This window comes from Aulonocara stuartgranti (assembly GCF_965226115.1).
Source record: "Aulonocara stuartgranti genome assembly, chromosome: 11".
Classification (NCBI taxonomy): Eukaryota; Metazoa; Chordata; class Actinopteri; order Cichliformes; family Cichlidae; genus Aulonocara; species Aulonocara stuartgranti.
In genome coordinates, this window is record NC_138947.1 from 10,669,676 (window position 1) to 10,695,857 (window position 26,182).

The window sequence follows — 26,182 nt, forward strand, 5'->3', positions numbered from 1 at the left end:
TTCCTCAGTTTTTTTAAGGCAGCAAAAATTATAAATGAAATGGACAGCAATTTAAAAAACAATATTTTAATTTTACAAAATATTGGCCGTTACATTAATAATGCATCTCCAAAAAAACCCCCACATATACAGAATGTACTACAAGGACAGAAGCTATGACTCGCCTGAAGACCTGACAGGAAACACTGCTTTACTCCCTGCACAATTAAATCATCCACCTCTGTATGCACAACCCAGATGTGACTGCTGCAGTAAATCTTGGGCATCTCTGTTTAGTCTCCTTGTTTTCTGTCACATCTTGGATTCAGTCTGAATCTCCCGCCTCTGCTCCGATGGCTCCAACGGCTCCGGCCAACTCCTCTTCATGGCCTCGCAGACGATCACCTGGAAAGACATACACACAAACACTCAATCTGACTCATTCATTGACCGCATCCTCTGATCATAAGCTTAAGACAATGTTTTCCATCTTCCAAGTAAGATCTTATTCAGCCTTGTAGATCACAGGAGGATAATGATTTTTTTAAAACTAACTTTTAAAGATGTATCTGATATTTTTGATGAAATAACATACAATACAAACCTGTCCCTAATACACATTAAAACAAAACCAGGCTTCCTGTACTTTAAATGCTTTTAAATAAAGGTCTTCAGTAATCAGTTACGCACAATAAAAATATGGGAAATCTCCTACTCGACTTAAACCTGTGATGTATCTCTCATTTTGCCTATTTTTAGAATCACTCATCAGTTATGATCACCTCTGATGTTATCAGACAGCTTCAAGCCTCCAGAGTCTGTCAACCACAGAGCAATTAGCCTAATAAATTATGCCCAGCTCAGGCACCGTCATCTCTGTGGCCTCACGAAAATGTAGTGATAAAAGGCAGAAACATAACAGGAAATACTGACGGATGAGCTCAGCGATGGCTCTCTGTGTTCTCCTCTCCAACTTCTCCAGCTTCTTTGCCACATCGCGCTTTAGATCCCTAAATCCAGAATTACAATTTTTAAAAAAATCATTAACGAAATATCTTAAAATACACCAAGAGTTCATCATGCACCATACAGCTTGGAAAGCTATTTTGAAAACAGGTCTTACCAGTCTGGTTTTCTTGGGGCAAGGTTGGCTAAATCCTGAAGAAAGAAAAAGAAAAAACTCAACATGGCAGATAAAAATGCTTCAGTGAAGAAAACTCACGTTTACACAGGGGTACCCACCACTTCCTCAATGATGGGCTCTGGATTAGCTGCCTCTAACTGATCTTTGACTTTATCTTCCACTGCAAACAATAAATACTTATCATTATATAGCCAACAGGAGTCAAAACTACAATCAGTAAGGCAGCATTGACACCAAAAAGGGTTTTTTAAATGTTTTTTAAAGGTCGCCTTTGATTGAAGATTTCTTACCTGATGCTGGTTTGGCTTTAGGCACCTGTCTTTCCTTTAGCTCTTCATCCTCTGGAGCGTAATTCCTCAATTTCAGTTCTCTGTGGAAAAAAATACCACTTAATGTGATACTACTATTAGAAGTCTGAATGCTCTTAAAATGCTTTTTTCATACCATTAACCCACACTCTAGACCTCCAGGAGGTGGCAGTGTAGGCAAATATACTCCACCGGAGACTAAAGAGCATAAAAGACCACCTGCAATCCCTACACAGCTGCACATCTAATGTCTAAAGAAGGTTGGGTATAATGTCCCTCTTTATTCCCGTGAACACTTCTGATTAACATGTTCCACCTGCCGCCGGGCAGGAGAGCAGCAAACAGCTGAGGAATTCTTCCCTTGATGTTGAATTATACCGTCTTTCATCACAACTCCACATGGAGGAATTGTTGGCAAGCTTAGCTGACATCTCTGCAGATTAAACCGAGGGTCCAGAGGCAGAGGTAAACTACCGTCTGCCCAAGCACCAACCAAGAGTTATCAGCTGCTCTGAGCTTAACGTGGATTTGTGATGAAGCTTGAGAGCGTACACTCTTGATGCATTCATCAGACTCCTGGTGCTGCCAAAAGACAGACCAATGCCTTGTATGGGTGTGGGCAAAAATGCTAGTCATGTTCTGTGGTTGGACGCCTGAGGTCCACTTTTAATTCACACATCTCTCTTTCTCTACCTCCAGCATATCAGACCTTGAAGGGGCTGTTTTAAGGAGGCACTGTGCTGGTTTGTCCAGCTGATTATTAAAAGGGACTTTTTTTTAGCATTAAAACTGCAAACACAACGAATAGAAATAAGACATTCTGTTGCACTTATCTGAAAGGAGCACAGCCTGCTGTTTAAATCGTTGCATCTTTGCAAAAGGCACCCAATGAGAAGAAAGTCAGCTCAAAGAGTGCACAAAAGTCTAGTATATGGTAAAAAAACGACTATTTGAAATAGTTAATCATGCAAAGCTATTGTAGGAGCATCTACAATGAAAAATATGGACCTGGTAATGAGCTTAACATGTCATCTTTATTTAAAACATCGTTACTGCAGTAAAATTTATGTGATATGCAGAGGTATACTGATAAACTGCTTTAAAAGCAAGCAGAGCAGGTTTTCCTAGCAGCCACAATACACTTCAAAGGTTAGTAGAAGCAGTCATTTATCAGCCTTCATCACGTAAAACTGAAATAAATAGAAATGCTTTCAAAATGATAGCACAACATGTCTTCCTCAGGCATCCTGAAGCTTGGGTTGGAGCTCTTCTGTTACCCCTTATCTTCTGACAGCTTTCTACAATTAACAAGCTATTAAACAGGCACAAACGTAGCCCAAAACATGTTGCTACATGTAAGAAACATGAACACATTTAGCACAATCCTCAACTAAATTATGCATTATACTGTGTTTAAATAATTAACGTATATACGGGGCCAGAGGAAAGGGTGGATAAGTGTCACAACGTCAAGCACAAAGTCATTCTAATCTCTACTGTCTAAGAATGGAGCTAAAGTGGCACGCAAAGTTCCAAAAATACAAAAAATAATTCCTGTAGGGAGCAACATCAAGGTAAGTGGGAAGAAAGGAAACATCAGCGTCATCATCTGAGGACCACGTCGTGGAGGTGCTGGAGCCTATCCTAGCCATCACTGGGTGAGAGGTGGGATACACCTCGACAGGTCACCTGTCTATCACAGGGATTTTGTGCTATTTTTTTAAGAGGGTTTGTCACAGACAAACTGTGCTACGACTCGAGGGAATTATAACCCACTAATCTATCAGGAATCCTCCCCCCGCCTCCAACCCCACACCCCCTTTAGCAGAACAAAAAAAACAGGACAAAGAGTTCATGTAAATTTTCGCCCTTCAAAAGCTTTTTGTTCCTGACTGTCTCTTAGTTTTACACTTCCAAACCTTTTGACGGTGTTTACACATTTCCACTTCAAGCACACCGTAGCATCAAAGAGAACCTGTGATAAATTCAGAGCTCTGGTCGAAGTCTGGCTTTCTCAAAATGTTTAGAGTGAACTGTTTTTAAGGAGGAGGTGCAGCAGTGTGTTCAAATGTTTGCACTGATAAAGCTATCTGCTTCATCAAACCCCAGTAAAAATAATTCCAGGCTACCAGAAATCCTTTAATTTAAACGTGAAATTAAAACAAAAAACTAACATGTAACAACAATATTTCCAAGTTCAGATTTCTTAAAACATGTTTGCCATTTCCAAGAACTCTAAATCTACTTACCTATCTTTAAAAAAAGAAAAGACAGGGAAACACCCTGACACCTAACAAGATCTAACAGGAAAAGCTGCCTGGTTTGGTTGGTGCCTTTTGTGGAACAGGCTTGGAGGAATGCATGATATCACACAGGAAGCTAAAAGGTTCTTTGCAATCTTAATGAATTCATTTTGACATTTGAAACTGGTGAAGCTCTCACAAATTAAAATTGGAATAACCTTGGGACAAACATTTTGATTGTTCTGTTCCCTCATACATTCGTTTAGTCATTTGATGCCCCATGAAATTTTAATACCAATCCCAAGATACATTACACTGGCACCCTGCTAAAGATGAGTCTCAAATTAAAACATAAAAAAAAGAAAAAGAGAAAAAGCCTATAGACTGCATTGAGCAATAATTAGCCTTCGTTGCAGACAAATGTCTAAGTTGGGCTCTTAACCCTACAGCGAGTTTCTCATTCGCATGAAAGAGATCTGCCCTGTTGGACTGGAGGAAAAACAGAGGCACTCCCTTGGTGCCGTCAGTGCAGTCATTAAATATAAACAATGGAAAAAAGGTCCTGTAGGACAGGAAAGATGGCTGCTCCTTCCTACAAATGAACGCACATAAGTTGAGTAAGCTGAAGGTTATTAGAGCAGCTACTAGCACAAGGCTGGGATCCCGCCAAGTGTAAATACTGCATTTCACAACTTACACCGAGACATGCATTGGTGTCTAGATAAAGGGCAGATAAATGCTCTGATGATGTACTTGTGAGTCAGTTTCAGTTCCGTTTGCACAGCTTAAAAAGCCTCAGCTAAAGGGGCGAGTAACAGCAATGAGTGGAGACGCAGTAACAAGCTTTTATGACGAATATTTAAAAGATAACAGGCGTTTGTTTTCTGTGGGAGGTGCAGCAAACCAACCTGTGTTTCTCTTGAGTGGCCTCTTCTAATGTGGCTTTTTTGCTCTCTGGCTCCCCATCGTCCTGCTCTCGCCCCTGTAAGGACATCAAAGTTATTAACATTACCGGCATTAATTGTTCATTATTCTTAGAGTACAAACTAGAAAAAAAAAAAACACTAAAAAATTATTGTAATCTGCCCTGAAGAATCATTTTGTAACATATGATAAGAAAATGAAAATCATTTTTTCTTTTATATTATTTACATAAACGAAATGTGTTGGCAGTGGCTGGTGAAAGTGAAGGTATGTATGTGGTCATTTTAGCTCCAGCACCATAGAAAAACATGGTGCTGTTTGCATAGAAAAACAAACTAATATCTGCTTGTTGTCACTCGTCATTTGAGAGTCAAATAATGAATTTACATTTTAAGCTGCATTATTTCTTGACACTGAGCTATTCAGGAGAAGTAGTTCATAAACCCTGAGAACTCCATCCATTCTCTTATGCTTATCCTTATCAGGGTTGCGTGGGAGGGGGGTTGGTTGCTGGAGCCTATCCCAACTACAATATGGCAAGAGGCAGGGTGCACCCTGGACAGGTCGCCAGTCTGTCGCAGGGCTAACACAGAGAGAAAGACAAAAATTCGCACTTACATTTACACCTATGTGTAATTTAAAATCAGCCCCACTAATCCAACTCTGATTACTCATCCTGATCATTTAAAGCTTTGTTTCTAGTCATGATGCATCTGAGATGGTGTCACACACTAAACCTTTCATTTGTAAACAACAGTGTAAGTGAAGAATGAAAAAGGCTTGCAGAAATTCCAAAAGCACAATATTGAGCCCATGTCACATCTTGTAACAAAGGATATCAAACCACTCCCAGCTTACATTTTCCTGAAGAGACTTCCTGACCACCTGCTAGAACAATTCAGGGTACTGGCTCATTCTTGAAGCGCAGCACAAACGGAAAACAACGACACACTGCAGGAATGTCAATGATCATTTATCGGCTGTTGCTAGCAAAACTAGATAACGTTTGCTTAGTGAAAGTTGTGATCCAGCTTCCAAAACAGTAGCTTTCGCATTGAATGGGCCTTCCTGTTGCTAAATGAATTGATAACTAGAATTGAAACTCTGCCATAGTGGCGGACAATGATTGTGTAACCTTTAAATTGTTCAACACAGACTGCAGCCCTGTGGAGGAGTGACAGAAAATCTGGTGCAACATCCCCGTCTGAGTCCTGTAGTCCAAGAGCCGAGGTGTGCTGAAGCAAATGCAGCATCAGTTCTGATTGTACATGATGAAGAACTCATTCTCAAACACATCTAACACACTGCTTAAATTTACTACACAACTGACTGCTTTGATTTATTCTCGGCATATTTAATAAAACTGAGGTACCTGCATACTTTACTCAAAATCCTCCAAATAACAGGGAGTCCGAATTTACCCTACCGTATTTTTTTACCAAGGTTTCTCCAACTTTCACCATAAATGATGCATTTTTTAACTAGCAAGTTTATTTTTGTTCCATTTACACTGCATCAGTATTAGTAAATGAGAAACAAACAATATCTGAAAACTATTTATTTATACATCTACAGTATAGTGACTTGATAAATGTAGACTATAGTGGCAATCATCACTGTTTTCTTCTTCCTCAGGGTGCTCAACACAAACATACACTAACACTCACCTGATTCACTGATACACTCTACATGTATATACCATTAATTCTGCACTAAAGCTGCTACAGTATTTTTAGTAAATATATTTTCTTTATTTTATTTTTACCCAAATGCTACTTATCTGCAACTTTACATTTCTATGCACCATTCTGAGGGAGCTCTGAGCCTAAGAATTTCATTGCCTTTATATGACAAATAAAACCTGAACTTTGGCTCGATACTGTGGTATCTGACCTCCCAGCCCATTGTTCCTTCAGTGGTGCTAGTTTCAGTCATTATGCAAATGTACTGTTTATAAGATTGGGAAAACCTGCAGTCAGCTGAGGCTGAAGAAGTCACTTGGATGAGTGATGAAACGTTTCTCCCACTGAAAACGCTACGTCCAGATGAACAGAATTAACTTTTGGTGATACTGTGATATTCATTTCAATTTCTTTATTTACATGAGTGTTTGAGGTTGAAGTTTGTGATGAAGAATATTTATCCATTTATGCTTAATTTCTTTTATTTTATGTATTGTTAAGAAAGATTAGAATGAACGAGCTGTGTGGGCAACGTTTTTCAGAAGTGAATACCCACCCACCCAAGTTTTGAGCCACCCTCATTTCTTGATATGTTAATAGGAAAATAAGAAAGCACAGTTTGCACAATTCTAACAGTCTTGAAAGTCAATATTTGGTATGACCCCTTTTATTCAACACAGCCTGAGCTCTCTTCGGAAAGCATTCTTGTCATTTCTTTAAGTAGTCTTCAGAAATAGTTCTCCAGGCTTTTTGAAGGACATTTAAAGCTCTGTCTTCTTTTCTGGTTTCTGTCGAGACGATCCCACACTCCTCATGTTGAGATCTGGTCTGACTGACAGTGCTTCATTGTGTGTTTTTCCATCCAGTGATATTTTTAATGCACTGGCAGCTTTTTGAGATCTCTGTCGTGCTGAAAAGCAAACCTGTTCCCAATGAGACACTTTCCATATGATTTTGCATTGGGGAACAAAATGCTACTTTTCCTTTTTCATAACTCCATCAACTTTGACAAGATCCCTAACACCACTGGCTGACCTGCAGCGCCAAACCATAACACAGCTTCTACCGTGGAAGCAAAAAGGAGAAATGATGGCCCAAGACTCTTGCACAGTATTGTAAACTGGGTCGTAAATGATCTATAGTCTAACTGACTGTAGTTAATGTACAGCATCTGATGTAGTATCACTGTAACTGACTTTGAGAAGCGGTTTTAATTCAACTGTCGACGCTAGCAGCGACCTAACATGAAACCGAACTAAAACACAACGAGAATGTCACGGTGCAAGAACAATCACATGAGATTAGAATAAATGCAAAACATACCAGTAAAATAACAATTAATTACTAAAACTGTTTATATTTAAACGAATTTATCGAAACTTTGACAGCTCACTAACAAAGCTACGGGCTAAAAATAAGGCTGATTTTACACACGAGTATGCTAATATTAGCTAAAAGCTAAGTCTGCTAACGGTACCTCAGTGTCAAAATGACGGGGTTTCTGTGGCCTGTGCTACACTTTGCAACATACCGCCAACGCCATAAAAGAAACTTACATGAAGCTGTTTCTCTCTTAGAGCCTTTAGCCTCTCCTTCCTCTTTAGAGCCTGCTCCTGAAGCGACCCAACACTTTGCTCCATGTTTTTAGCCACACGCCGCTCGATTCTCTCTGAAATCTACTCATTGTCCTGATCGGACAAAAGAAGTCCATAGAGCACATCGATTGCGATGCCTTTTGCCTCATCATGTGATTTTGTTATTTGTTGTGTTCATATTTTTAAAATCACAATCATCCGTAAGTTTCACTTGAAATCTGAACGAGAATTATTTAAAAACCAAACTCTTGCTTACAATAATGCGATCCCCAAATAAATAATTAAAACATACTTTATAAATAAGATGTATGTGGTCTATGTTAGTTGTATTATCAAGTACCTTAACTAATGTAACTTTCAGCAGCTTACAAGCTATCTTTGAATGGCTTATTTCAGTCTATTTTAACGATATTGACAAACCTATATTTATATACTAAACGTAAAACACGGACTTGTACACAGACCTGCCTGCTGATGGTCCCAGTGACAGGTCCTGGTTAGGAATGTAGGCCATTGCCATGGTAATACAGCTGCCTCGAGCTTCACCCTGTCTATCCTCCTAATTGAGAGTGTGTATGACAATACAAACCTGCTGCTGATATTACTAAGGTGGTGATCATAAAACTAGGAGGGATACGATTTATATATCAATAAAATGACCATGTGCAATAAACCATGTTATTGCTCAGTCAGGGGACAAACATACTTCTGACATGCATTCAGCACAGAGCGGAGAGGAAACATTGTCATTTACAGTAATTCCGTAAGGTAATATTTTACAAAATAAAACATTCCAGTGTGTATTTATTTTTTGTTCAAGATAAAGCCGTGTTTTTTTCAGTATACCCCTCATACTTGCAGGAGTAAATGTTTTGAATCTTTCACCTACGTATTATTTCAGTTTTTAAGGACTAACGCAGCCACAGTGTCGCTTTATCTGATCACAATAAGGAATATAGTAAGGACCCACTGTGAGCAGCTGTCATCAGAACTGAAAGTTGCTCGCTTTAAAAGCTGACAGTTACACCCCTACACCCGTAACTACACAACGCAGGCTTTTATTCAATAATCAAGTGAGAGTTTGAGCACTCAGTCTTCTTTGCACAATTTTTTAATGGTTATTTGTTTTATTTGTACGGAAACGTTTATATGATAAAAACTTTGGGGGCAGCTGCATTCATTGCTCCCGGGTGGCAGTCAGTTAGTGAGATCAGCCCTCGAGCAGGCAGTGTTTATATGTGTGTGTGCCTTTAAGAATATCAGCCTACCTGTGAGCATGATCTAGAGAACTCTTCACCACATTTCTTGTCTTTTTTTTTTTTTTTACAGGGTTACACACTAGTTGGTGATAATTTTCTCCTGATTGTCACACAGCGTTTAGGATCGCGCACCGCTCCAGACCGAGACCGCAGGGGCAGCGCATTAATTTGTTGGTCTTGAGCGGATGGCATCTGTCGCTTCCGTGGGAACTCTCTCCAACAGGAATCATACGGCAGCGAGCTCGCTCTAAATGCGGACATGGGTGTTTCTCCAGACATGCATTTCCACGCATTTGTGTTCCTGGTTGCACAGTTTGGGCAGTGACCGCACCGCGGCCACATCCACACCGTCATGTTTTGCTTTTTCACGTCACCCTGACAACTTTGTGTGTCGAGACTGAAGAGCACTTTTTTTTTATTTGGGATTACTGTGCCCGAATTTGCAGGAATGGTTCACCCAGGAGCGTGCTGCGTCCTCCTGCCTGTAGGAAGCAACTTCAGACAGCCGTGGCTTTGACCATCTTTGCCAGTTTCATGATCTTTTAAAAGAAAATAAAGGAAATAATGAGCAACCACAAGGGCGGCGGAATGGCATCGAAAGAAAAGCTGTATGAGCTGTGGATGTTATATTACACTAAGGTGAGTGCAAGTGCGGAAGAGCTGACGGTGACACCTGTTGTTGCCACAGGTTCCTTGCCTGAACTTTATTGTGACCCCTAAATACTCTGCGTGATTCACGGTGTGTGTACAGGGTCGCTCTTTGAAAAATCGAGGTTTTATTGAGGAACTCGCGTATTTTTTTTCTCCTGCATTTACAGTGACGCTCTCTTAATAGCCGAAGCTGCCTTGTGCACACTATAAAATAATATCATGTCACATTGATGCGCCTCTAAGCTGTCCCCAATTCGAAAGCAACGCGTAAAAAAATGGCATTTGAAGCTGATTAACCACTTGTTCGAATATCCGTTGTTATACCTGTGATGCAGGTGTTACTCAGACTACTTCCTGTTTCTGTTGCTTGCCTGTCTCCCCTACTGAAAGCATGCGCCTTTTAAACTGTTGGAAGATCCTACTGTCATATATTACTTGAAGCATATGCTTAGGCTTTGCACGCAGCAGCACTGTTACGCAGTAGCCAATTGCTTTCCTCTCTCCGATGTTGAATTGACTGTCAAATTTGTTTGTGTGGGAGTTTGGTCTCAGATGTTGTCCCCTGTGGGCGTGAGTGCAGCTCAGGTTTCTGGATGTTTATTAAGGTGTAATATATTGCTAATATGGATGAAAACAAATTAACTGGAGTAAAATATTGCAAATGCTTTCATATCATGTTCCTACTTGAAGAAGGAAGACAGTTTGGTTGGGTATTATTATTATTTAATGAGTTTGCAATCTGCTTCCATGCCTGAGGACACAAAAAAGAAAAAGAAAAAAGAAGAAGAGGAGCGTTTTTTTTTTCCAAGTTTGTACGCGCTGTATCTCATCATCACAGCAGATCTAAAGGGCTAGTCTCTTGACAGTGATAAAACCTTCTCAAAGAGTGGCTCATGTTTCATTATGTATCTCACTGAATGTTGTTTTAATGAAGGGCTTAATCCCAATCTTGGAAAGCAGCCAACGACTTTCTAGAAGAGTGAAGTCAAAGGTGGACAAACTGCAAACAAACCCTAATAAATGCATCACCGATGAAGGTCAACAGTGTATCACCTTTTGCAGCATTTACTGTCAAAGTGGTGATTGTGGTCGCTCTGGGCAGATCCCAGAGGAAGTGTGTTTAATCCACTCCTCTGTGCTCCTCCTGCTGCTGCATGTAACTGCAAAGTTACTGAACTTTTCTGGTTATGCAACAAATAAAACAAGTAGTAGGTGCTGTCACAATCCATTGCTAGAACAAATCATTGGGGGGGGTGTGTCTGTGAGGTAGGGAGGGGTTGCCCTGAATCTGGCTCCGTCAGCTGTCTCACATCTCTATGTGCAAGATCACTTCCTTATTAAGCTGCCTCTTGGCTCCGTGTCACTTTCCTTCAGTTGCCCTGAAGCCTAAAAGGACCAGAAGTTTCCTCCTTTGACTTTAAGAGTGGCACATGTTTTCGCAGCATTCTTGAAAGTGTATTTTTCACATGTGTAAACGACATACCCCGTTGCTCGAGCGGGATTTGATTTGAGCTTAAATGTCACCGCCTTATGTGACTCAGAGGAGCACAGCAGGCCGTGGAAAGGCAGGAGAACCACTACAGAGAACAATCACTGGCCTCTCCTACAAACACCACCATGTAATTGTATTCAGTGTTTTTGTTACCCGCCTGTTAGTCAGGTAGACACAGACAATATCATCTTTTAGTACACAGCCCATCTCTGACTCACAGACCTTGTTTGTAATTTGTCACACTAAAGAACGTATTGACTGCTGTAAATCAGTCAGATGGACAAGAAACCTGAGCTTTATTCAACAGGGGGTTTTGTCAAAGCTGTAAATAAGCCCTCGGCTGCTTTACGCCCTGTAACACGTCTCATTTTAAGTCCGAAAGCGCCTTACGTGTCCCTGTTTGTGACACTGACAGATTTGTTATATTGGTTTAGAAATGTTGTGCATTTATCACCTCCTTTGTGCACCCTGACAAAACCAAAACCGGTGTACTCAAATTTTCAGTGACCTTATATTGTCCCGTGGAAGTTGTTAAGTATGTCACAACAACTTCATACATCATAACAATCGATTTCAGCATGTTTGAGTAAATGTGGTATCTCCAGCCTTTAATCTGTTTTAGAAAGCACAGCTTGTCATTGATAAAGGAGGTCCGCCTCCTTTGACTGTGCAAAAAAATCACATTTCTTGCCAGACCTTTAGATCAGGAGCTAATGTAAATGTTTAATAGACATTGTGATTGAGTAGCGTATTGCGCTAAAGCCGGTGAAAAATGGTAAAAGTTCTGTGCAAGTGACTTCAAAAATCACAGGCAGACGATGATTTATAGGCTGATTATTTTCTCGATGCCAGCTTCCTATTATTTTGCCACATACTGTAGCTCAGTAAATACCTGAGCACAGGCAATTTACATCTAGACTATTTACTCACAGACAAGTTCTTGGTTTTCAGGGCTTGCTGATGTAATTTTGTCAGGAAATGTGCTAAACAAAGTTGTAGTTAGGGCACTTTAAGATTTTGTGCAAGAGACAGGACGTGTTTGTGTCTCCAGTTTTGTAAGGTGTTATGGTTGGATTAGGGTGATTTATTTTAGGATGTATGGCTAACATTAAATGTTAGCCATACTATTTCATTGCTTCATATCTCACATCTAAGAATATTTGAAGGCCATTATAAAATCCTCATGACTTGTGGTATGGAGGTACGCAGAAGAGTCTGATCTAATCGCTCTGGTGCATAACTTGTTAGATCTTGTCTGGAAAAAATGCAAAAAGGTATTGTTCTTGGGCATGTTTGAGCTTTTCACCAAGTCAGGATGTAGTAATAACCAGTACTTGATCAGTTTTGTTGGTTTGATATTTTATATCTGTATCAATGTAATTGATTGATTGATCAATCAACTGGTGATTATAGTAAAAAGTTACATTTGTATCTTCTTGTTTTCTATTTTGTCCAATTAAAACCAAGGACTATTACATAAGAATAAATAGGCAGCGAGTAGTTTTACTAGAGTTAATAACATTGTTGTACTTACTCTTATTGTTTGAGTTCTTCTTAAATATTGAATCTTTAATTGACCTGTTGACTTGGTAAAAGTCAGGATAGCTCAATGAGTCATATTGTCTTAAATATCTGGTAAATATGCTTTCATGTTGTTACAAATGCATCAACACGCACCACTAGGTACAAATGAAGTGATCAGTTGATGAGATGGCTGACATAAAAAAAAATTAATCAACAACTGCTTTAATTAGTGTTCAAATTAATATACTGGTAAAAAAAAATCCAGCTTTCACGTGTGAGAATTCTTTGTTTCCCCGTCATATTTGAAAGTACTACATAAAACAAATCTGAGGATAGTAAACAATAAAAAGGTGGATTTTCAGTCTGTTTAGATAAGATGATCAATAAATCTTCAAAAATAAAGAAATAAAAAAGACTGATAGTTCCAACCTTTCAGGCTGCTCTAAGTCAGGAGTAAGCCTCCAATCACAGATGCCATTTTTCTGCCAAAAAAGAGAAGCATCATTTTCAGCCAGTAAAGATGTAAGAGTAAGATATTAGTCTGGAAGAGAAATGGTGTGTTATTATTCTGTGGTCCATAGCTTGAGGACCTAATTAAAGCCTTGAGACGCAGCGCTGGGCCACAGCGTTAACCCAGCTGCCACCCATCAACAGCTGTGAAACCACCTCCTCAGATTTCTATGAAAAGAACAAATCACACATCCTTGCTTTTGTCCCTACACAGTCAGTCGTGCTACTGTGTGTTTGTCCCAGTTACTAGTGCTTTGATGCATGTCAGCAAACTGTTCTCAGAGATACATCCATCCCTGCAGCTGACGATATATAGCCCTGTTAGCCCTCTGATTGAATCCCCTTGTGTGCCTGGGCTCCCCTGTTTACCGACCGAACGGCTAACCAGGAAAATCAAAGTTCTCTTTGCTTTCCCTTGTGCAGGAAGCTGGAGCGAAGCTGAATGCCAAGCAGCACTGAGCGGCACAGCTGCTTGGCCATGTGCAGAGAAAACAGAGATAAATGACATGCTTTATAGAGGCCGATAGCTCATGGTTGGTTTGTGACATTTGTTCTAATTGTGGTTTTAATTAGCTTTTCTAATTGTAAATCTGTCTTTGAACTAGCTTGTTGAATTAGCTGCGAGCAAATGATTCGGATTTGTTTAGAGGGGCTGATCAATAGTAAGTCGATATGGGAAGATTTTAGGAGTCGTTAAAGGTGGAGACATAAAGCAGCGCTGTACCAGAAGTCTAAGCCAGTTCTGTTTTATTAAAAAAACACACATTTTTTGGCGGGTTTTTATAAACAAGAACTGATTCAAACACCTGGTGTATCTGTGATCTCTGTCTCTCCCTGTTTTTTAATCATACACTAAAATCTACCTGTTGCACAGCCAACCAATGTACCTGAACTGAATGCCACAGCCTCTTTAGTCAACCTACACTTTATGAAGCATATTAGTGTGCATACTTGTGGATTCTATTCAATAATGAAAAATAAAAACCAGCTTTAAGATTCTTATCTTCGCCCCTCAAGTTTAAAATACCTAATTGTTCAGATGACAGAGCCACACAACAATAGGTTGTTTGTCATTTCCTGTTTTTGTTGAGCACACGCAGAGATTTTAAAATGCAGTTTGTGTATCAACTTTAAAATCAGATGGGGTTTTTTCTGCATGTAAAGTTTAACCGTTTGAAGGCATCTAAAGTCAATTTCTCCAATTTCAAATGCAGTTTTTGTGATTTTATAGCATCCACCTACTGTTTCAGCTGAATCTGCTCACAGTCTTCTGGTCCCTGTGCATAAGCACAGCCAGACACACTTTACAAAAACAAACGCTAAATTTCAAAGTTTCTCCTGCAACATCTTTTTTTTTTTTTTTGGCTAAATATAGGAATCATAAATGTAGTCCCGGTGCTTTATTGTTACTGTGGGATGTTTTTATAGAGGCCTCTCATCAATCTACACACAAGTTGCACTACAACCAAAAGAGGAAGGGGTTTGACGAGGAGGCGAGGATGAAGGAAATAAGCTTCAGTTAAAGTGACAAGTAATTTCCTGGTTGCTCGCTTTACGCTTGAAGACAAAAAACGAGCGAGTCAGACGCTGCTGGTGGTCAGGAGTGATGTGCAGCTGAGCCGCTGACTTTTGTCTACGCCGACGGTTCATCTGAGACTGGGTTCGCAAGAACCCGGCACCCTGCTCAGCCGCATACAATGAGAGATGGACAGGCACATAAGTCAATGCCAGTTGGTAATGTACATTTCACATTAATGCAGGAAAGGCATAGTTGCACAAAGGGTTCAGGTTATTAGATTGCTGCTACTCTTATTCAGGCAACTTAAAAATGCAGATCTAACAGAACATGAAAGCATACATGTTGGAGAACTGTGCTGAACTGTAAGATTTTAATCGCCGTGCTGCTTTCCCACACGAGCTGCAGCAAACGCTGCTCACTCGAGCCATTTCCCTGCTGGTTCAGGGGGAAGTACCTGATGAATTGTTATACCATGTGCTGTTTTTTATGTTATTTGTGTACAGTGAGTCAGGCGGTCTGAGACAGCTCATGTCTTCCTTCTAAATCGGAGAAGATTCACGCTACGCTTACTTGCTTGCTCAGTTATCAGAACGCACAGGTTGTTTTGGCACATGAACATCAGAGAACATTTCTGCACATTTCTCAGTTTTTTGAGTTTTTTCAGATTGAGTTTTGAAACTTTACATTCTCAAAAGTAGGGCTACTTGTCTATCGATAATAATGAGCCAGCTTTATATCGAAATCAAAGCATTGCTCATAAAAGAAAAACAGTTTAAAGTTGACCTGTTTCGCCTGTGACCTGTGTCATTTGTTTGTAACGAGATCAAGAGACTGTTGTGTGGAGGGAAGACTGACAGGATATGTTGCAGTGCAGAGACTGATGGTAGCTGTGATAGCAACTGTTGTATATAAACATCCTTGTACAAATGAAGTTGTCTTACATGACATTATAGAGGGGCAGTAATAAGAACATCTTGTCCGAGACGAGGATGTGCTCACGGTGAACACAGGGCCACTGTTGACGTTATGGGTGGAATTATGATTTGAATGAAAGGAACATGTTGTTTTTGTTTCTTTCAACCTCCCCCGTGATGAAAAAGGAAAGAAATAGCTCATGTGTTCCTCTCTGTGAGAATTGCATCTCTTTGCAACATCCTGTTACAAAAACAGGTCATAGCATTTTCTGTAGCCACCGTGTGTCAGAGTTTAGCGCTAAACCTTTCTGTTTGATACTACTTGGTCCAACTGACCACAAAGAGCTTGCTTTTATAGGTGGGCATTTTTCATGCCCTTCATTGTTTACTAACACTGTACGCCTAGAGACGTGAAGGCCGATTTGTTATAGCCTCACCTGTTTCTTCTTCCCTTCCACAGAAGGATGTGGGCTATCTGCAGCAGTGGCTGGAGGCATTTGTGGCATCCTTTGAGAGGCTCATTGATGTGCAGTCGCTGGAGCCTCGGAGGTGAGCGGCTATTTATTTTACACAAACTACAAAGCCACAAATTTCCACCGGTTTATATTCCGCACTGTGGACATTGGATGTGACATGTTTATGCTTCACGGCCTCTGCTGCAATCCCTCTTTGCTCTTACTTCTCTTCTCTTCTCTCATGTCCTCCTCTCTCATCTCCCAGGCTGGAGGAGTGCAGCTCAGAGGTGCCCCTGCTCCCCCGGGAGGTCCTGGTGTTCCTTAGCACGCAGCTATGGCACAGTGCGCTACACCTCACCGGCGCTGCAGAGCAAAACAGCAGCACTGCACACCCACTGCTCCTCATCAAGTTCTTCATCATTGTTTGCAGGTGAGGGCACAGCCTGCTGTGCAAATGTGTTGTAATGAGAACTGTAAACATGTTGCGCAGTTAATAGGTTGTGCTAATCGCAGCGTTCTGTAAAACAACTTGCAGACGTTCTCACGACGATAGGCAGGAGATGACTAATTAGGACAGGCTACATCTCGGGTTCCAAATCATACGCCCGAATTTGCGTCGCATGTCTCATGATGTCACCTTAGTTCACGCAGTGGGTGGAATTAAATCTTAACCACTATCAGTTCTCTTTATTCAACAGTCTGCACCAAAAAAAACAGGGTGTGAGGGGAACTGGGTAATTTCTATTTTTCACAGATATAGTAACGTTTGAAGGTGTTTTTTTTTAATTAAATCAGATTTGACTGGTGATTCTACTGTAGATTTTTTTATTATGCTCCACAGTGACTAACCGAAAAAAGTGCCCTCACCCCTTTCAATCTGTGAGACCTTTCCTAGCACCTTTCCTAACCTAATTCTATGATTTCTCTTTACTTCTAGGAATATGGAGAACATTGATCCAGAGAAGACCCCTAGTTTTGTTTTCGAGACTATCAAACTTTTGAATTTCTGTTTAAACCAGGTAAGGCCCTCATAAGCAAGATTTCAGCGACACAGTTTGGCTCCCCATACATGGACAAATTTGCTGAAATAGGATATGGAAGTAGAGATCCAGTAGGCTTACACAGAACTGGGTAGTAAAATATATATGCTTACCCTAAGGAAAGAGAACTAGGCTATGGTTAAAAGAGAAGTGGGTGGGTGTGCAGTTGACCTTGTTTTCATTGTTAAGGAATTTGAAAGATGTTCAAACAGGGGTTTCTACTCTGATTATGAACTACAGATGATGCAGATGTGAATAAATGTGTACCAACTTTCATTCGATCAGTTAAAGAAGGGACAAGGGGAGAAATCGTCTCTGGAGTCGGTCGTGCAGTACGGACTTGTGCTGTGCGAGAGCCTGTTTGACCCTTATCAGACGTGGAGGAGACGCCTAGCAGGGTGAGTGTGTGTTACTTCAACACTGGACATTGCCTGCGTGAATGTGTGGGAGGTGGAATTTGGGCGCACAAAGACTAGAAGAATACTCTTATTTGCATTCAACGTCTTGCACAATCTTTTGTCACAGTAACACCTCATCTTGTTGCATCTAAGCCTTCAAGTCAAACAAACCTCATTAGTACCAGCGGTTTGAGTGGCAGCCGCACACTAACTAGGCGTGATGTGAATGGGAGCGTGGTGACTCGAGTCTTTGTGTGTTACAGGGAGGAGGTGAGCTTGCTGGAGAGGAACAAGTATAAGTTCTCCCCGCTGGCCTTGCCAGAAGAGCTGCCTGCCCTCTTCCATGGTGAGACACTCCCTTTCAGCTGTTTTGCAACTCTGATCTTTGTCAGGCTTCACATACCACAAGAATCAAACAGTTCCAAGTGAATCACTGTCTGGGAATAAAAAGAAAAAATATATGTGTATGTAGAAATGGTTCAGTTCTCAGCATGTTTACTTCGGGTAAAAAGAACTCAGTTATTCTGCGTCTAATTATCAGGTCTCAATCAGCTGTCCAAGCGTTAGTAATTATAGAGTCACGTTTGCTCTAATCTGTTAGCCATGTGGGAAATCTCAGGCTGGACAAGTTTCAGTATGTCCACATTTTAGGAGGATTATCATAATACCAAGCTGTAATTGGCAATGTTAAGGGGCTACTTGTGTAATACCGAGCCTATAAGAAAGGCTTAGGCTTTTCTCTTTTGCATAACTGTAAAACAAAGAAGGCACTCCAAGGGACGTTTTCTGAGGCGTTGTGGTATGAGGTTTTCCCTTTCATTTATTTATTTTTTGCTGTTGGTCATTTACTATAGCCCCGTGTGCTATTTATAGTGACTGGAGCCTGGAATCGGTCCCAGTATGCATTAGGGAAAGAAACAAACTAGAGAGGCTGAAAAGAAAATGTTTTTGCTTTAATTTAATTATATTTTGAGAGCACTGCGTTTGTTTTCTGTCTTGTGGTTCCAGTATTAGCTTGTCTTACATAATATTGTTTTGGCTTCCTGACACAGAAAGTCTGCAGGAGAGCGAGAAGATCCCAGAGTTCCTCACGCTCAGATTGGCTCATCTCCAAGGCGCTGTCATCAGTGGAGGAAAGGTCTGCTACTCTGTCCTGTCTATCAATAATCACTCAGCAGTCTGAGGAAAAACAGTAGACAGTCAAACTAAAATACAAGTGAGTCAGAGTCACGCTCCGCCTTGTTTTTTGCAGAAGAATGGTCTTCTTTCCATCACTCCTTACTCTGTGGATGACCTCTTCTCGGTCCTGCGAGCATGGTGCTGCCGGACCTCCCCTGAACCCAAGGACACCAGACTCCCGCGGCTGAGCTTGCAGTGCCTGACAGCGATGATCCATCTCCTGCACACCAGCAGCCCTGTGGAGCGGCAGGTGGAGATCAGGACCATCCTGGAGAACTACTTCCAGCTCCTCAACTGGAACCGTCCACTTAGCAGCGATCAGGAAGACAGGCAGTCCTGGGAAGACAGCCTGATCTCGCTCCAGAGCCAAATGCTAAGTAAGAGCACATTCACTAAGTCTCAACTCTGCCTGGGGGCAGATTGTTCCCTTTTTGTTGATCTCTCTCAGTCGGTATGAAGGGCAAGAATCAATTGTCCCAGTGTGTGATAAATAAGATGAGTCAACCCTATTGTTGTCACTTTTAGCTGCTATTCCTGAGATCCTGCAGTGCTCTGACAGACCAGTCCTTCAAGCTATCTTCCTGAACAACAACTGCTTTGAACACATCCTCAGACTCATTCAGAACAGCAAGGTCAGAGCAAGTCCTTTAAAAACATTTTGTGTCTGCTCTTTCATCTCTGTGCTCTTCTGAACCAGCCTCCCTACCAGTCTGTCACCTTTTTATTTGTCTCACGTCTATTTCCTCTGTTGTTCTCATAAATGTCACATCTGCCGCCTAATCTCTTTCTTCTTTGGTTACCTTGAAAAAAAAAAATCACAAATGTTCATGCTTCCATGTTACTTGTCCGTCACTTGGCTTTGATAAAGAAGTACCCCTGCATCTGTTGAGAGAGACCAGGATCACACCTGTCTCTTCTGCCTCTCTCGGATGAGTTTTTTTTTTTTCTTTTTTGGTCTAATTGTCTGTCTTTTTGTGCTCTCTGTGTGTGCGTGTCTGCCTGCGTGTGTTTGTATGTCCTGTAGCTCTTTCAGAGCAACAGGCGTAGGCCGGAGCGTGAGGTTGTGTGTGACCTCACCACGCGTTTACTCACTGAGGTCGAAGTGGACCAGGTACTTTCCCCCACTCTGTGTTGCTATTGGACTGTCAGCAGGAAACTCAGTGCTCTCTCCACTCGTTAGCTGCTCTGAGCTATTTAAACAGGAAGCTTAGGGCAGGAAGTCTGGCTTACACTCATTTGTAAATACAGCAGGTAGCACTGGCTGTACATGATAGTTGCCGTCTCGAGTTTTCTTTTTATCTGCCATCACACAAGTGTCCTGTCACAGCTCATCTTAGTTATTTCAGGCATTATGTTGATTTCTATCACAGATGTAAATAGGCTGAATTCCCTGTTGACAGCACTGAGCAATAAGAGCATGCTGTGTTTTTCATAGTGCATGAAATGGTTGCTTTTGGGTGCACGTCTTTCCTTCTTTTCCTCATGCGTTAACTGCTCTGACGTGTGACTGGTGGTGCTTGTATAAAAGATCTGGCTCCTATCCTGGAGTTTGATGTTGCTTAATTTCTCGCAGTAGTTGAGGATTGCCTCAGCTCTTTCTTTTTTTTTCGGGTTTTTTTGGTTGGCTTTGGGTTTTGCATGCTGAGACCTATCAGTAATTAACAACGGGGCGATTGTTTGGTGACTTGTTCAACTGTGTGCTTACTTTTAGTACTTACGGTGTAAAAACTTTTTTAAAGAGGGCTGTTTAATAAAATTCCTCTTACAATTTGTAGATATTTGGTGCAAAATTCATGTGTTGAAGCTTTTGTGTAGGGTTTACTTTTAGTTTGTTTTGGGAAATTTTGGCGCCAGCTCATGATGATGCACATTTCTAATCAACTGTGCCTCCTTTTTTCCATACAGGTCTGGGAGAAAGGGTCAGACAGTATTACAGTTCATGCTTTGGGAGTCCTCACAGCTATAATGAGTAACTCACCCAATGCTAAGGTAAAGCCCTCCTTGATGTCCTCTAGACAAAAACCTGCATGTTCTCCTCAACGCTACAAATGTTACAATTCCTGGTTGCTGACCAGGAAAGTTCCTTCCGTTAATGTGGGGAAAGCTCATTGTATTTCCTTCCAATATATGGAAGTGTGCCAGCTAGCTATCCCCTGCAGAACAGCGTTCTCCAGCCTATTTCTGTCTCACTTCCCCTCAGGAGGTTTTCAAGGAGAGGATTGGCTACTCCCAGCTATTTGACGTGCTGAAGAGTCAAGGTCAACCCACCAAAAGGCTTCTGCAAGAGCTGATGAACATGGTGAAATATGAATTTTCTCATTTTCCTTAATGAGTACAGAGACAGTAGAAGTCAAACTGCCCCAGTTTAAATGGTGTTATAGTCATTAGCCTAACCTGTCTATATCTTATCCTTTATTTCTTATTCTCTGTCTTCTATCCAGGCGGTGGAGGGCGCGCACGCCCATGCTCATCACCTTGGCATTAGTAACGACCAGCCTCTGCTCCTGCTCCTGCAGTGGCTGCTTGACCTTTCAGGTCAGAGGGACCTGCAGCTGTTGGTTGCTCAGTGGCTGGCTACCGTTTGCGGTGGCTCCTTGTCTTGTCGCACGGTGGCTGTGGAAGCAGGCATGGTGGGGGCTCTGCTGCAGGTGCTCTCCCATCCCCAGTGTCTGGACAGGCAGTGTGCAGACTCCCTGCTGGGCCTCTTGCAGGACTTGGGCTCTCTATGTTTCAAACCAGAGGAGCTGAAGAGTCTCTTGAGACTCCTCAGGGTTGGCCAGGACAACGGTGCACTGGCAGGGAGGGTCCACCCCTACTGCACTCGCGTTATACGTGTGCTTTCAGCCATGGCAGCCAGAGAAGGAAAGGACAGTGCCTTGCAATATTTTGATCTTACACCCCCGATGGCAGGGATCATGGTGCCCTCAATCCAGCGATGGCCAGGCAGTGGGTTTGCTTTTCACGCTTGGCTCTGCCTTAACATGGAGTTCCCCTCTTCTCACTCAGACTTCTCCAACAACCGTAAACCTGCTGCCAGCTCTGGCATGGGTACTCAGCATGACATGGGAAAGGGACCACGCAGGAAACAGCTCTACAGGTAAAAGGACACATTTGTGAGCAATAAAGTAACAACACGATATAATTACATTTATTGCTGTGGACTAAAGTGCTTGACTGAGATGCTTTTTTTCTGTAAAGTTTCTTCACAGCGAGTGGAACTGGACTGGAGGCCTTCTTCACCATGGAGGGCGTGCTGGTGGTGGCTGTTTGCACTAAGAAAGACTACATGGCTGTTGCTCTGCAAGACTATCCACTAGCTGACTCGTGCTGGGTGAGTGTGGACACCTTGGAGTATATCTGATGTAATAAATTGAGTTTTTCTCTTGAGAATAAAGTTGCTGTGAATTTTGAACTAATGTTCATAATGTTCACCTTTGTAGTATTCAAACTTTTAGCATGGCATTTTTTTTTTCCATCAACACGTGTGTTTGCTGTGCTATATTCACAGCATTCAGTGGCTATAGTTCACATCCCAGGCCGCCGTCCTTTTGGTCAGAATTTGGTCACTATCTACATCGACGGGGAGCTGCGTAAAACCGCACAGCTTCGCTTTCCATCTTTCAGTGAGGTAACTGAAACTAGCATCGCATGTATTCTATTATTAGAGAGGAGTTCCTCCTTATCATTCTAATTCCTTCTCTTTGTACCCCACCCAAACCTGATCCTGAAGCCTTTTACATCCTGCTGCATCGGCTCTGCAGGCCATCGGACCACTACCACCACCACCTCTCCTAACCTGCCCACATCATTTTCCTCCACTCCGTCACCTGAGTTTGCCTTCCCCTCCCATGCCCCCTCCCTCATCCGTTCCCAATCCTTCCCAGCTTCCTTTGCGGGTGGCCGCTGGGGGTCCATAGGAGACTCTCCAGTGCACACAATCCCAGCAGGACTGCAGGACACGGAGTGGGGGACACCCACATCCCTGGATGGGCTCCTAGGCACTGCCTTCATCTGCCACGAAGCTCTGCAGCAAACCCAAACAAGAGCTCTACATGCTGCAGGTGCAAAATGTTCTTAATCACTTTGAGTATTAGTGTAAGTTAGGATTCACCTCTGCCAGAATTCAGCATACAATCAAATATTCAGGAAACCAGCAGTAAAGAAAAATCACAGTCTCTCAGACGTGTTGCTGAAAGATTAGTCCTGCGCACACTGAAAACAAGAGTAGCTTTTTTACATGTGCACCGAGCGATGTTTGCATATTTCATGACCTACATTGCTTTCTACACTTCATCACAGGCCCCAATCACGTGTCCTTATTCAAAGTGGAAGGAGAGCTGTCTGAACTCAATAGCAAACTGCTGCTGTACTACACTCCACAGGTAGCTCACTGAAACTTTCATATTGCACTACAGTGCTGTCATTGGGTGAATTATAAACAGTACAGATTATTCCTGTTTATGCATGTGTGTGTGTATGTTTTCTTCAGGCCTTTAAAAATCAGATATGTCTGGACCTGGCACCCAGTCACCATTATGATGGCAGGCTTACAGGACACAGGGTGGTGAACTGGGACATCAAGGTTAGATATGAAGCATTTTCAAATGTATTGTATTCATTTTGAAACTGTATCTCACATTTATGGCAAGTAAGAAGTGTTATAACTACCCATGTTATATGCCTGCGAACTCTTACCTATACTGTACTAATAATGCACTGAGCACTGCACAATGCTATTTTTGTCATGGTTTAATTTTCTTTTTCTTTTTCTTTTTTTATGATTGTGATTTATTTTGTTTTGTCCCTGCAGGATGTTATAAACGTGGTCGGTGGTATGGGGGTTTTGCTGCCCCTGCTTGAGCAGGTGTGTGAGGCTGAACAAGTTTACAATGGAGGTCAGGAGATCTCAGACTTGCTGGGGCCAGAACTCACTTCCCCCAGAGGCCCTGCTGCAATGCTGCTGCCGCTGAACAAATCTGCAGGTCAGTTAATCTTGAGTTAATTTAATTTTTTACTGCTCTGTGTATTATATGCGGCTATAGCATACAATCAAATAGCTCGCTCGCCAAAATGAATCTCACAAATCTCTAGTAGCATATAGATAGTCTTCGATTTGTTTGCCCAGGTTTTGAGATATCTGCTTTTAGTAAATTAAACCAAGCTGTCAGCATGTCTGCATACACTGCATGTATACTGGTCAGAAAGCATTGCATGTTTATAGTTTTCAAAGCTAGTATCACAAATATTCATTATTTCCTGTTGAATTTAGTTTAGATGTAATCTATAAGTGACATCCTGACTAGTAGTAAATTAGAGCTTAGATGTAGTGCACGATGCAATGACAAGCAGGAAGTTGCAGACAAACAATAAGCATTGTGCAATCAACCCTAATAGGTTAAATGTCAGAATCTATGTGGGCATAATGATGAGAAGTCAGTAGGTCAGTTCACCTAAGACTGGAAAAAATGTAACAAAATGAAACATATAATCTGACATATGTCGGATGACTCATCATGAGATTAGAAAATGTCAATAAAGTGCCTGGTAATGCGAAATGATGACTGCCGGTAACACCGGAAAAAATGATTTGCCCTATTTTTCTTCTCACAGAGGGCAGACTAGAGAGAAACAGCATCGCCGCGTTCCTGCTGATGGTGAAAAACTTGATTCGCCAACACCCCGTTAATCAAGAGAGCCTCTTGCACTGCCACGGCCCAAGCATCATAGGAGCCATGCTCAGCAAAGTAAGCTCCCCTCACATGCTATCCATTCCATCGAGTGGGAACTAAATGAGAGAAGAACTGATTATCATCTGAAAGCGAATATCTGACCTTTTCCATTGTATTGATGCAGCGTAATCGCCGTGTAATAAACGGGTCTAGTGTTGTCGAAAGAGCAGCGGTTCTCTCAGAATGACAGTATCAAATGATTATGTGGGGTGAATGTATGGAGTTTGCTAGACTGCACAGTCACTCTTTGAATGAGAGTGGTGATAGCAGCTGTACGACCTGAGAAAGTGCTGAATTGCAGTAAGGTTGTTTTTTTTTTAGTGATATCTAAGGACAGAGTAGTGTTTACTTTTTCTCACAGTGACATGGGAAACATTAGCCTCATGTCTCAGAGTCTCCTGCTTTAAATATTTTCAACAGTCTTCTTGTGTTTAACTTTACACAGGTGAACTTTTGCACAGACTAAGAGTGTATAAGCTATAGTTTATTTAGTTTGTTCTACTAAAGTATGTATGGATGCACAAGTACATACAGGATGTGGCATATTTTATAAAGTGTAGTAGTATATGGGTAAAAAGCTCTATTCTGGTGCATTATATGTTGCAGATGTTGCACAAGTACTGTGGCACACATACTTTTGAGGAAATGTCTGAATAAAAACACGATGAGCGTGAATGTCAGACTGATCAATGTTACATGTTTGAAAAGGGCTAAACAAAAACACTCACTGTCTTGCATCAAACAAAACACGGATTAATGTGGCGTGTTTCCGAGTTACAACAGTGCTGATTCAGCAGCCACAGTAGTGTTTTTTCTTCTTCGGGTCAGTGATAATTTCCTGTATGTTTAAGCTCTGAACTTGAGTATTCTCAGATGTAATTCTTCAATGCACCTAGCTAGGTCTTGCATTCTGTGCCATCTTGGCCATATACACTAATCAGCCACTTCATTAGGCACACCTTCCTATTACTGGTTGGAGTTCCTTTTGCCTTAATTCTTTGTGGCATAGATTCAACAAGCTGCTGGAATTCCTCAGATATTTTGGTCTTTGTTGACATGATAGTATCACACAGTTGCTGCAGATTTGTTGTTTGCACATCCATGATGTGACAATCCTGTTCCACCGCATCCCAGAGGTGAGATCTGGTGACTGTGGAGGCCATATGAGTACAATGACCTCGTTGTCATGCCCAAGAAAGCAGATTTGAGATTTTGTTATATGGCATGTTATCCTGCTGGAAGCAACCATCAAAAGATGGGTACACTGTGGTCATGAAAGGATTGACATGGTCAGCAACATTACAGGTAGGCTGTTGTCCAGTTTTAGTAAGCCTGTGCAAATCGTAGGTTTCCATTTCTTAGTCAAGTATCATTCAAAGTTTCTTAAATCAAGTAAGACATCTTGACCATTCATACTTGCATAAATGCATTAAGTTGCTGCCATGTGATTGGCTGGTTGAAATGCTTGCATTAACAATCGGGGGTAATTAATAAAGTGGCCAGTGATTGCATGTTTAAATGTATAATATTAATGTGTTCAATCCTGTAAGGAAACTACTTCTTATTAGTGTGGCAGTGGCTCACAAATAGAAGTGTTATATACAGTAAACAAACACTACTTCTTCTTCTTCTTCTTC

The 26,182-nt window shown here is 41.5% G+C and overlaps 2 protein-coding genes across 6 annotated transcripts in view; one reads left to right on the plus strand and one right to left on the minus strand.

Moving 5' to 3' along the window:
* Positions 1 to 50: 50 nt before the first annotated feature.
* On the minus strand, positions 51 to 8,005 carry ccdc12 (coiled-coil domain containing 12). Its single transcript, XM_082550518.1, has 7 exons — positions 7,837 to 8,005; positions 4,583 to 4,656; positions 1,414 to 1,493; positions 1,222 to 1,283; positions 1,103 to 1,137; positions 913 to 989; positions 51 to 384 (listed from the first exon to the last, which is right to left on the minus strand). Exons 1-7 carry the CDS (start codon positions 7,918 to 7,920, stop codon positions 305 to 307), a joined length of 492 nt encoding a protein of 163 aa, XP_082406644.1. The 5' UTR covers positions 7,921 to 8,005; the 3' UTR covers positions 51 to 304.
* Positions 8,006 to 9,132: 1,127 nt separating this feature from the next.
* The window catches only part of nbeal2 (neurobeachin-like 2), a 32,058-nt gene continuing 15,008 nt past the window's right edge, over positions 9,133 to 26,182 (plus strand). For 2 of the 5 annotated variants that reach the window (XM_082550737.1, XM_082550738.1), the window contains exons 1-20: positions 9,133 to 9,773; positions 16,205 to 16,293; positions 16,465 to 16,629; positions 17,137 to 17,218; positions 17,525 to 17,637; positions 17,901 to 17,983; positions 18,690 to 18,775; positions 18,890 to 19,193; positions 19,342 to 19,448; positions 19,841 to 19,927; positions 20,722 to 20,805; positions 21,017 to 21,115; positions 21,258 to 21,913; positions 22,015 to 22,147; positions 22,325 to 22,444; positions 22,547 to 22,877; positions 23,116 to 23,198; positions 23,306 to 23,398; positions 23,627 to 23,798; positions 24,427 to 24,560. In XM_082550737.1, coding sequence (XP_082406863.1) covers positions 9,699 to 9,773; positions 16,205 to 16,293; positions 16,465 to 16,629; positions 17,137 to 17,218; positions 17,525 to 17,637; positions 17,901 to 17,983; positions 18,690 to 18,775; positions 18,890 to 19,193; positions 19,342 to 19,448; positions 19,841 to 19,927; positions 20,722 to 20,805; positions 21,017 to 21,115; positions 21,258 to 21,913; positions 22,015 to 22,147; positions 22,325 to 22,444; positions 22,547 to 22,877; positions 23,116 to 23,198; positions 23,306 to 23,398; positions 23,627 to 23,798; positions 24,427 to 24,560 — 3,096 coding nt within the window. In that variant the 5' untranslated portion in view covers positions 9,133 to 9,698. Of the gene's footprint in view, positions 9,774 to 14,882; positions 15,046 to 16,204; positions 16,294 to 16,464; positions 16,630 to 17,136; positions 17,219 to 17,524; positions 17,638 to 17,900; positions 17,984 to 18,689; positions 18,776 to 18,889; positions 19,194 to 19,341; positions 19,449 to 19,840; positions 19,928 to 20,721; positions 20,806 to 21,016; positions 21,116 to 21,257; positions 21,914 to 22,014; positions 22,148 to 22,324; positions 22,445 to 22,546; positions 22,878 to 23,115; positions 23,199 to 23,305; positions 23,399 to 23,626; positions 23,799 to 24,426; positions 24,561 to 26,182 lie in introns of those variants that run through there. The other 3 variants (XM_082550739.1, XM_082550741.1, XM_082550740.1) reach the window with 3 other exon arrangements.

Bases quoted from the DNA above. Each gene is read 5' to 3' on its own strand.
- ccdc12 (XM_082550518.1), bottom strand. From the start codon at position 7,920: ATGGAGCAAAGTGTTGGGTCGCTTCAGGAGCAGGCTCTAAAGAGGAAG. The intron at 1,284-1,413 runs GTAAGAAATCTT...TATTGTTTGCAG, and splicing joins TAAAGCCAAACCAGCATCAG to TGGAAGATAAAGTCAAAGAT. The intron at 990-1,102 runs GTAAGACCTGTT...TTCTGGATTTAG, and splicing joins GCCCCAAGAAAACCAGACTG to GGATCTAAAGCGCGATGTGG.